The sequence below is a fragment of the Lactuca saligna genome, chromosome 6, assembly GCF_052625555.1.
Source record: "Lactuca saligna cultivar CGN05327 chromosome 6, ASM5262555v1, whole genome shotgun sequence".
NCBI lineage: Eukaryota > Viridiplantae > Streptophyta > Magnoliopsida > Asterales > Asteraceae > Lactuca > Lactuca saligna.
Window position 1 is genome coordinate 137,573,611 of NC_136422.1, and position 11,511 is coordinate 137,585,121.

At 34.1% G+C, this 11,511-nt stretch overlaps 2 protein-coding genes across 3 annotated transcripts; both read right to left on the minus strand.

Annotated features, from left to right (window-relative positions):
* LOC145001533 (cellulose synthase-like protein G3) lies at positions 1–6,406 on the minus strand. Its single transcript, XM_078960903.1, has 6 exons — positions 5,773–6,406; positions 5,078–5,230; positions 4,690–4,815; positions 1,221–1,664; positions 797–1,144; positions 1–714 (listed from the first exon to the last, which is right to left on the minus strand). The coding sequence occupies exons 1-6, from the start codon at positions 6,352–6,354 to the stop codon at positions 172–174; spliced, it is 2,196 nt and encodes a 731-aa protein (XP_078817029.1). The 5' UTR covers positions 6,355–6,406; the 3' UTR covers positions 1–171.
* Positions 6,407–6,971: 565 nt separating this feature from the next.
* Positions 6,972–11,308, minus strand: LOC145001420 (cellulose synthase-like protein G2). Of its 2 annotated transcripts, XM_078960795.1 has the most exons (6): positions 10,637–11,308; positions 9,090–9,239; positions 8,877–9,002; positions 8,134–8,577; positions 7,707–8,054; positions 6,972–7,624 (listed from the first exon to the last, which is right to left on the minus strand). In XM_078960795.1, exons 1-6 carry the CDS (start codon positions 11,234–11,236, stop codon positions 7,076–7,078), a joined length of 2,217 nt encoding a protein of 738 aa, XP_078816921.1. In that variant the 5' UTR covers positions 11,237–11,308; the 3' UTR covers positions 6,972–7,075. The 2 variants fall into 2 exon arrangements, with proteins under 2 accessions (XP_078816921.1, XP_078816922.1); XM_078960796.1 differs by lacking the exon at positions 10,637–11,308 and having other exon boundaries at positions 8,877–9,015; positions 9,090–9,200.
* Between the last annotated feature and the right edge of the window lie 203 nt (positions 11,309–11,511).

Here is an 11,511-nt window from a genome sequence, read left to right on the forward strand (position 1 = left end):
TGATAATTAAGACTTAGTGAATGGTTATGGGGTATTGAATAGTCTAATACATGATATTATATATGCTTGAATAAATCTGTCTTCAAATATACCAAACAGATTGTTACTACTAAAGCTTTAGTTGCTACAAATATATTTTATTATTATCATAACTAATTACTAACACAAGATTTATAGTACAAGAAAAGCTCCACCACAGAGAAGGATTGCCAAACATATTGAACTGATCGTAGTCTTGATAGGAATCCTTCCTTTATCACTCCTTAATATCGTGGCTTCATATATTGGCAAACTATTCAATACCCCAAAACCAGCTATAATCAATTGCCCAAACAACTTCTCCACTTCCCAAATGCTCAACATTTGAATTATTCCAACTACCAACGAGAATAAACTAACAATTGATGCTGTTGCGAGGGGTAAAAACATTACGGAATGGACCCCAAACTCCATAAGACCCTGATCATATCTCTTGCTTTGTTCATCATCTTGCACTTTGCTTGTCACATTGAACCCTTGTGAAGCAATCCCTAAATGTTTAGCAATGTACTCAGCAAGTCCAAACAAGTAAGGCGATAATCCCTTAATTAACCATATCCGTTGATCATTCCACCATCTCTTAAACGTGCTTCCAAATAAGATGAAATCATAACAATCTTGTGCATATGCTCCAAGAAATAAAAAAACGTACAACAAGAACCATGGATTTGTCGCCTACAGTTAAAAAGAACATGTTCAAAGGTAATTAAATGGACTCGAACATATGTTTACAAATACCAAAAATTGAAATACGTACCTCCGGGAATATATATAATCCATTTAGAAGAGCGATTTGAGGGATAAATGAGTATATAACAATGGGAATTGACCAAATGGGCCAAAAGGCATAGTGTGCGTAACATAAACCCATGACATGACCCATGTATGGTGACCCGAAAATCATCGGTGTATACTTGGAGAAGCCAACCTCAAGAAGTCCGATAGCCCATCTTTTTGTTTGACTAACTGCATCGATGAGTGAGATTGGAACATCACCCAAAAAGGCCGGCCTACTTGGGTGGCAAAATATAGACTCCCATCCTTCACATTGCAATCGATATCCGGTGAAATAGTCCTCCACAAGTGACCCATAACGAAAGCCTAACTACACGTAAAAAAGAAGTCAAATATTTTCATATTATGTTATTACAAATAACAAGTTTCGAATTTATATGACTTACTTCGAATCCCCATTTGGTGTTGTTTTCGTAGTTACATTCACCCACATGGTGGGCCAATTCAATAATGGCTTCTGATGTAATGGGGTTCTCCACCACACAGTCTGGTCGGAGTTCTGGTATTTCTGGCAGCACCATTGACGTGGGGCCACCAAAGAAAACTCGACGACGGAAAAAGCAACCACTTCCGACATAAGAAGGGCCTTGTAAACCATCCATTCCAACAGGGTTTGCTACAAATAAACGCAAGAACTCGCCACCATAGATGTCATCTTTGTTGAGCCCATGATAACGTTGAGGAAACTGGATGTATCCTAATTGGGGTCGAACCGATGGATTGGAAATATAACACAACGCTCTTTTAGGCGTATGTGGATCATTAGAGTACATGTCACAATCTTGAGTAAGAACTATAGGTGCATTGGTCAGTACACCCGATACTCGAAGCTTAAAAAACATGAGTAATAATTAGATCAGAAAACTAAACTCAATTATTATGTAAAAACAAGTTTTAAAGTAAGATTACTCCATTACCATTTACAACAATAAGTCTTGATTATGGAAAAATAGATAAAAACATAATATATATATATATATATATATATATATATATATATATATATATATATATATATATATATATATATATATATATATATATATATATATATATATATATATAAATCAAAATCTGTCCTTATCAGTTTTGTGGGGTGAGGGGAGAATGAGGGGAAAATGATGTGTACCCTAACGTAACATGCCAAAAGTGTGGTAAGATCAGATATTACGTCCACCATCCTTAAGGTGTAAATTTAAGAGTAAAACACTATGATAATCCGTAATCCATTCTAAAAAAATACTAATAATAACAATTATTATTATGATTATTCTTATTGTAATCAATAATTGTGAAGGGTAATACATGACCCTTAAAATATTAATTAATTTATTTACTATTTGAAACACAGTCGGTAATTAAATTATGATTAGCAATGTACTTTATATATTATTAAATTTAATTGCTAATCCATGTATTATGTATTAAAATTGACAGGGATGTAATCTGTTTTGGAAGTAGACCGAAACCGGAATAATCGAAGACTAATTAAAGAATGAACATGGAATCGAGAATCGGATCGAACACCACTAAGCGGTTCCTGTTTTGGTCTATTAAAAGTGTGTTATCTAAGAAAGTGTTCGTATCGAAACCAAAATAAACGAAAACCGAAAATAATGGATTGATAGAATCAGGAACCAACTAAATACCACTAATCGGTTCCAATTCAACAACAGTATGTTGCTAGATCTGTGTATGATAGGATTATTAATGATTTATTTTAAATAGTTTAGTTAAATTAGATAAATATAACATAAACAATATATTAAAAAGATATACCATGAAATGATATATGTTTAAAAAATTATAGACAAAACTGCAAAAATGGTTACTGTGGTTTGCTGAAAATTACCACTTTGGTCCAAAAAGTTTTGCACTAGCATCACAGGTCCAAAGTTTTCATTTTGTTGCGAGTTTGACCCAATTTACTTTAAAATATTTTGTAATGGCGATTTTACCATTCTTTCTTGTTTTTTTTTTCAGTTTTTTTTATTTATTTAAATATTTTCATAATTAAAAGAAAAATAAAAAAGAAAATAATTCTCTCTCTCTCTCTCTCTCTCTCTCACACACACACACACACACACACACACACACACTCTCTCTCTCTCTCTATTCCCCCATAAAGGACCATTAGTGTTTTTTAAAGACATAAAAGAAGGCAACAACCTCCATTACCCCAACACCACCGAGGACCACCTTGCTCCACCACAACATCACCGTTGCCACCGCCCATTGGCCCATTGCCTTCATCGATCAAACCTAACTCAACACCATTCCCTTCCTTCGTTTGACGCCGTACAACAAGAAAACAGGAAGCGTCATTGCAAGTAGAGGAGAAATCGAACACCAAGTTCGATTTTGGAGGGTTCGATCCTTGGTTCCTTGCTCATCGTAGGCCAGAAAGAGGATCGAGGGAGGTATCGGTGATTGTAGATCGTGAGGAGGGAGAAGTCTCCGGGTCGACGAGAGCTAAGCGATGCAGGTGGGAAGAACCAGCGAGCGGTTGTGATTTCACGGTTGTCGGGTCGTGGATAAGCAAGGGGAAACACCCTCGTTTTTTCATCTCCTTCATTATTCAATCCACTTCACACGTACATAAAAAAAAGCAAATAAGTTTTTTTTTAGTTAACGAACAAATATTCTAAATTTATGTCGAAACATTGACCATCTTGAATTTATACCGATACATACATAAAAAATAAACATGTAATAAATTAGTTTTATTTTATTTTATTTTATTTTTTTATTTTAACTTAGCGAATTTTACAAAGTTTAAAACCGATGGGGTCAATGACATTTTACAAAATCGAAGGGCAGTAACCATATACAAATTAGATTATATATACTACCAATGTTAAACACAAAAATTTAGAACATGAATAAATGAAAGTGAAATTTTAAAAGGTTCAAAGTTGAAGGATAAAAGCAAAATTTTAAAAAAAAAAATAGAGGTGGAAATAATGGGGGTTAAAGTAATTTAAAATTTTTTCCACTTGAAAGAATAAAAATGATATTTTACAAAATATAAGCTAGAAAATCTAATTTTACAAAAAAAAAAAAAAAAAAACGGATAATATCAATAGATACAAAACAGAGAGGTTGGAAAAACCTATTGAAAATTCTCCCGACTTATATATATATATATATATATATATATATATATATATATATATATATATATATATATATATATATATATATATATATATATATATATATATTATTTTCCGTCATTTGGTACTTTAAATTTAACAAAGGTAGAGTGACGAAATAGATGTGTTGAATGATAAGTCGAATATTCTTTTCTACAAGATAAATGGAATGGGTCGTGGTACTTTAAATTTACCAAAAGTAGAGTGACGAAATAGATGTGTTGAATAATAAGTTGAATATTTTTTCCTCCAAGAATACAAGATAAATGAAATGGGCGGGGCGGGGCGGGGCGGGGCCGGGTCCGGGTCAAAACAATCTTAATTTTTCTATATTTTTATGGAAAACACTACTGTGTTTTAGATATAACACATAACCCCTATATCATCTATCATAATTAGATTGAAACTGTTACTCTTTAATAGGAGTCGTTGAGAAATATAATTTCGTCATGATGTCCTGAATTTACTTTAAAATATTGCTAGTATTAATTGATTAGGCTTACCTAGACCACTAAGATGTGTTGGTTTACCAAATTTTAGATTGAAAATGTCATGTTTATCGATATTAATCAAATTATTAGTCATGTGTCCAAACATTTAACGCTACTAGCTTTATATCTATTTATTAAGAATATGGTCCAATAAAACTAAAGACGTCTTTTTGGACCAAAAAGAATGAAAACAAGTTTCGGAATCTTACCAATGTATTGAGAGCACCCGCCTTGAAATGGTGTGGGACGTTGATGTTTTTTCCTCTTGATACATACACAAGATTTGGCATGGAGTGCCCTTTCTTGTCCTTTTCTTTTCCACCATCTATCAATACCTATCAACAAAGAAATGATTAAGACCATTGAATGTTTAATGTCCTTTTGATATGAAAACTTAGCATTAATACATGAGATAAAACAAGTATAGGACCATTCATAAACATGGTGATTTGACCTATGGATAACAAAATCAAAGACCATATAGGATGACTACTTGAATCAATGGCTCAAGTTCATAATGTTTTATATTGTCTAATATGGTAGTCGGATCGATATATCATTTTAACCTATACATATAAAGTTAAAGAGCAAATATACCTGAATAATAGGAGGGTGATGTGAACGAGAAAACCCTGGGGTTCGATATTTGTTAAATGTTTGACGTTGTAGTTCGTTCATGATGTAATCGTGGCATACTTCACCTCTTTCAACCACATTCTCCACTTTCATCTTCATGCTCTCATAAATCGCCTGATGTAAAAACTCATGAACATCATCGATTATCGTTTAGAGGGAAAATCTATGAATCCGTACATCTCAGCTTACTCAATACAAACACGTTGTAGAAAAGAATTACGTGGTATTAACATAAATGCGCGCATATAATAACACATTCGGAAAAATAAAAATGATTCTCTACACGGAACATGTTCAATATATTATTTTAGAATGGCAATAATTTACTTCAAAAAAATCTAGCAAAAAGACAAACACAAAACTCAAAAAGGCTATAAAAAATCATATCTAAATTTGAGCAAATCATGACTATGTCAATCTCTAATTTGGATCTTGAAAATGTTTAAACCGAATCCAATTACAATTCGATACGTGACACTAATCAATCGATTTTAATTGGGCTGGTAAGTTTGATTGGACAAATTAATTTTTGGTGGTTCTGATATATGAATGTATGTGAGTGTTAGTGCGAGTGAAGTAGCTAATAAAAAAAATCATGCAAGAAGAACATATATAGATAATAAAATAGTTTTTAAAATCTTAGTTCTAAATATTACCTTAATCTCCTCACTCTCTAGCTCAGCTCTTCCATGGCGTTCAGAGCTGAAATATGCTTCCGGGCATCTATCCATGATATTATTATCCCGACAAAACGGCAGCCAAATCTTTGCAAAATTTACAGCCTCCATGAACGCAAAAAGAGTAAGCTCCGACCCACCATCGTCTGAAACATACACAGAAATCTTCTCCGGTGGATAGTCGTAAGCCATAAGAGACAGCGCAGTGTTGATTACGTTAATGGGTGGTTCCTTGTAGGGATCCGCCGTGCATATGAATATGTCCATGGCCGGAAAATCTTTTCTGTCGAGGACTTTCTCCAGGTTTTCAGGGAAGACTTGCCGGAGGATGGGGCGGAGGCGGAAGGAAGTGGTGGTGGCCCACATAAAGGCGAGGATGAGGTCGGAGATCAAGAGGGAGGTGGTGATGGCGACGGAGATGAAGGTAGTGGAGTGGCTGAGGGTGAGGAAATGGTGGTAGAAAAGGGCGACGATGGCACAAATGTAAATAATTGCAAATAGACGGTTGAAGACAGTGCATGGCATGTGCTTGTATGTGTGAAGAGGTGGTCCTAATCCCATGTTTTCCCTCTCGGTGTTTTCCAGTGTGTTTGGAGATGTTCATAGCCGTTAGTATTTATAAGTATTGAGATTGGGTCCTTATCCGATTATAAGGCTTATCAATTTATATGTTTATCTTTTATTTAAATTTAAAGATATTATTTTCAGGAGATAGTGCCCCTTTCCAAATTTATGGTAACACATATGTGACTTAAGACCCTACGCTTGAATAAATAATGGTTGGATCTTGTCGAACAAAGTTGTTAATTAGAGCTATTGATATGCTACGATCGTATCATATTAGCACACAAGATACGTAAAGGTTAGGTAGTTGGTTAATGGGCACTTTGATATGTGCATTATTATGTTTTCATAAAAAGATGGAAGATAATCCAAACTTCGCAGCAATATTCGTTATAATTGACTTTTATTTATAATCTTTTCTGTAAATTCAGAAGCAGCTTTTATGGTTGCATTGCTAGGAATAACTTTTTATTTCTTAATATTATGTCCAAGGGATCTCATACTAGTGTGGAAATCATCATTTTAGGCATTCTTATCACACGTGTCATTTTACTATGAAGTATTTGTGTGTCGATTATAACTAATAAAAAATCAGACGTCCACAACAATTCATATACTATAAAAAACTCATCACATGTAATAAGTCTTGTTGTCCTAATACATGAAGTATATATGTGAATTGCACAAGAACATTAAAAGTACAAGTGACTGATGCGTGTTACGCATTTGGTACAAGCTTAACCAGCATACACAATGTGAGTCCAAACAATGTAGAAGTTACGTTTATACTTCTATGCATTCTCCCATTATCAGTCCTCCATACCATAGCTTTATAAATGGGCCAAGAATTCACAAGCCCAAAACAAGCTAGAAACATTTGCCCAAAAAGTCCATTAACGTTTCCTCCTTTTAAAATTTGCAAAATGCCAAACACAAATGCAATCAAATTGACGATTGCAACCGTTGCTAAAGGCACAAACATTGGCGAGGGGACTCTAAATTCAAAAACCCCATTGTCGTATCTCTTGCTTTGTTCATTGTCAACCACTTTGTTTGTCACATGAAACCCTTTCGAAGCAATACCCAAACGTTTAATGGAGAATTCAATGAACCCAAATATATACGATGAGAGACCTCGTATGAACCACATTCGTTGGTCATTCCACCATTGTTGGAATGTACCCTGGGCCAACATAAAATCAAGACAGTCTTGAATGTTGGCCCCAAGAAACAAAAAAACGTACAAAAGAAACCAGTAATCTGTAACCTGCATTTCAATCATTGCAAATGTTTAATTAGGATATGGATTAGTATTGCAAGGAGTGTAGTAAATTTAGGTATATGCATACCTTCGGGAAGACAGATACACGATTGAGGAGTGCTAGTTGAGGGATGAAAGAGTATATATAGATTGGAATTGACCAAATAGGCCAGAACGCATTGTGTGCATAAGCAAGGCCCATTAAAGGGCCCATGAAGCGACTTCCGAACGTTAAAGGGTTGTATTTTGAAAATACAACCTCTAGCAGACCGATGCACCACCTTCTGTTTTGAGTTAGTGCATCGAATAGTGTAATTGGTAGATCACCTAAAAAGGCGGGTCTTCTGGGATGGAAGAATAATGACTTCCATCCCCTACAATGCTGATGAAGGCCCGTAAAAAAATCTTCAGATAATGATCCGTATCTAAAACCCATCTAAAAAAACAACAAAAAAGTCGGTATTTAACAGGTTAATAACACAAGCAAGAAAAATAATGGGCTCGATTTGGCTAACCTTTGAACCCCAAGAGGAATTATTTTCGTAATTTGACCCTGCAACTCCATGGGCCAAATCAAGAATTTCTTGGCTTTTAATGGGCTTTTTAACCACATGATCGGGCCAAAGTTCACGTGCTTCGGGCAATTCGGGTGATCCTGGCCCGCCAAAAAACACCCGACGAACAAAAAAGCAACCACTCCCAACATAACACGGGCCTTTAAGACCATCCATACCCCCGGGATTTATCACATAAAGACGTTTATATTCACTACTATAAATATCAGCTTTATTTATACCATGAAACCGTTGTGGGAATTGAATATACCCTAAATTGTGTCGGATTGATTCATCGGCATAAAAACATAGCATTTGTTGAGGCGTTTTTGGATCATTTGAGTACATGTCACAATCTTGAGTTAGGACTATAGGTGCATTTGTCATTATAGCCGATACACGAAGCTACAAAACCACAAATCAGAAAATAAAAGTACAATACTATTTAGAATATCGTTACTCCAAAACAATTAACATGTTAATTTCATAAACGGGTTTGAGATGTTCAAAAACACCGTTCTTTTAACAAAAGTGTCCTTATTTTAATTGTATTTTGTGAATAGAACGTTCTAATTGTTGACCTTGTGATAATACTTTTGTTAAACAATAATGTTTTAAAAAAAAACAAATAGTTTGCTACCCATATATGTTATTAACCTTGAAAAAAATCCTTAAAAAAATCCATGTACACGATAAATACTTACCAAGGTATTAAGGGCACCAGCCTTAAAGTTGTGTGGTGAGGCCTTATTTTTTTCCCTTGAAACATATATAAGATTTGGCATTGGATGCTCTTCAATGTCTCTATCTTGTCTACTTTCTAACAAAACCTGTTTCAGTTATCTTTATAAATTTTAATAAGTTTTATAAAGTGTAGCATAAGTTGTAGTAAATTTTATAGATTTTATAAAACCAACCTGAATAACGGCTGGATGTTCATGACGACTGAACCCTTTGCTCCATTTGTTGAAAGCTATTTGTTCCTCTTCATTTGTGATATACTCAGGATTTATGTTTCCTCTTTCGACTACGCTTTCGACTTTTATTCTCATTTTCTCATACATTGACTGATTTATAATAAGAATTTTGAAAAAAATGAGACAAAATTATATAAGGCAAATAGGATTTAGATGTAACCCACAAAACACATAAGAATTCAAGTCGATTATGAAAGCAATGTGCACTAGATAAGTCAATTTGGTTATATTTGTCTTTAACGAGTGAAAATGAGTAAAATAAACAAATTAAATAACATAAAAAACGGTTGAAAGTCATTTTAAAGTGCACACAAATTCTTACTATATGCTAATTGGTTTTGATGATATAAATCTTGTAACCATATCATATTATTATTTTTGTAACTATATTTAAGCCATATTATTGTAATCATATTGTCCTTTACCCAACCACATTTTGACTGTATATTCCACTTATTTGATGTGTCCATTTTGTTATTGTATAACATTCTCCCTCAAACCTATATTTTTATGCGAAATATTTATATAAGAAAATATAAAAAAAAAAAAAGTTTAATCAAATTCCGCACACCTCATGATTGTTTTACATTCATGATACAGTCTACTCTTTGAAAAGTGGTCGATAAACTTATTTCTAATTTTGAGGCGTGAATGCTAATTTCCAAAGTACAAGGATACTTCCGCAATAAAATCATAGTCTTAGGGACTATTCCGCAATTTTCTTTACAAATCATGACTAGATTCGCTGGTTTTTTGGCTTTATATGCCTACTTGATATTGAAAAGGCAAAATTATCGACAAAACAAGCAAATCAATATATATATACGTAAACTAATGATCATTTATTAACGTAATAAATACTTATTCAAAATAGAATAAAATATATTTTATATATTTTTTATGCCTACAAATATTAATACCCAATAAAATTATGATAACTGTCATCTTTCTATTTTTTTAAACTAAATCATTAACACTATATTAGGAATATATCAAATACAATTAAATTGAATGGTGATTTGTCATAATTTGAGTGGGTAGGAATAATTGTAGGAATAAAAGGTAGGAGGCAATTTAATTTCTCATTTTATATAGACCCCAAATCGAATTGTTTGGTGGACAAATTTTAAAATAAAAAACTCAACAAATGACACATGATGACAGGATAAGGCTGTCTGCGTCTAGTCATACTCATATATACTCGTCTGTTACTTTCAATTTCATAAATTCGTAACTACACGTTTGATATGTATGTATGTCTATTAAAAAATCTGTATTTTATTCGTCAACTATCAAACAACACCTACCTTAATTAGGACATTAAATTTAACGAGTTTTCGATAATATTTGTGATAGTCATAAAATTTAAGGCCAAATATTTATATTGTGTTTTAAAAGAAATTCAATACCTTTCCAATTTCTCCTATGAATACTTCAATAACTATAGTACAACTTTAAATGTGTAATGTAGAATTATTGTCATATACCTTGATCTTGGCGCCGTCGGAAAATGTAATGCCGTTTGATCGGAAAAAAGCTTCCGGGCATCTGTCGGTGATGTTATTATCCCTACAAAACGGCAACCAAATCTTTGCAAACTTTGCAGCCTCAAAGAAAGCAAAAAGTGTAAGCTCAGAGCCACCGTCATCGGAGACATACACAGAGATCTTCTCCGGCGGATAATCATAAGCCATCAAAGACAACGCCGTGTTCACCACATTCATTGGCGGCTCCTTGTAGGGATCTGCCGTGCAGATGAATATGTCTAACGCCGGAAAATCTTTTTTCTCAATAACCTTCCCAAGATTCTCGGGAAAAACTTTCCGGTCGGTGGGGAAGAGTCTGAAGGAGGTGGTGGTTGTCCACATGAAGGCAAGGACGATGTCGGCGACCAAGAGAATGACGGTGGTGGCGGAGGAGATGAATGTGGTGGAATGGCGGAGGGTGAGGAGGTGGTAGTAGAGCAAAGCCAAGATGGCGGAAGCGTAGATTATGGCGAATGCGCGGTTAATGGTGGTGCGGCGGAGGAGGTGGGAGGTGTGAAGCGGTGGAGTGGCGGCGGTGGCCGGGTGAGGAGTGGGTGACATTATAAATGCACTGAAATGATCTGACCAATAAGGATACAGTAGAATATCGTTACATAATTTGACATGCTATTTACAATCTTTAGGAGTTTAAATAGCCTAGAAGGTTGGAAAACGTTAAGAAAGTTTATTTGTTAAAATTTGTTGTTTTGTTTATTACATTTTGATATTTTTAGTTATAATTTTATATTTATATTAGTCTAACAAAAAAAGTTTTAAAATATGAAAAGGATAACGATCTCCGTGACTTCAATCGAATCCAACTCCCAAGATAACTA

What these genes read in the sequence shown, in the direction of transcription:
- LOC145001533 (XM_078960903.1), bottom strand. Translation starts at nt 6,354, where the DNA reads ATGGGATTAGGACCACCTCTTCACACATACAAGCACATGCCATGCACT. An exon ending in TAGAGAGTGAGGAGATTAAG is followed by an intron (nt 5,231 to 5,772) that starts GTAATATTTAGA and finishes TTTTTACATCAG; the next exon opens with GCGATTTATGAGAGCATGAA. An exon ending in ACACCAAATGGGGATTCGAA is followed by an intron (nt 1,145 to 1,220) that starts GTAAGTCATATA and finishes TTTTACGTGTAG; the next exon opens with TTAGGCTTTCGTTATGGGTC.
- LOC145001420 (XM_078960795.1), bottom strand. Translation starts at nt 11,236, where the DNA reads ATGTCACCCACTCCTCACCCGGCCACCGCCGCCACTCCACCGCTTCAC. An exon ending in CCGACGGCGCCAAGATCAAG is followed by an intron (nt 9,240 to 10,636) that starts GTATATGACAAT and finishes ATTATAAATCAG; the next exon opens with TCAATGTATGAGAAAATGAG. An exon ending in AACATCCAGCCGTTATTCAG is followed by an intron (nt 9,003 to 9,089) that starts GTTGGTTTTATA and finishes TAACTGAAACAG; the next exon opens with GTTTTGTTAGAAAGTAGACA.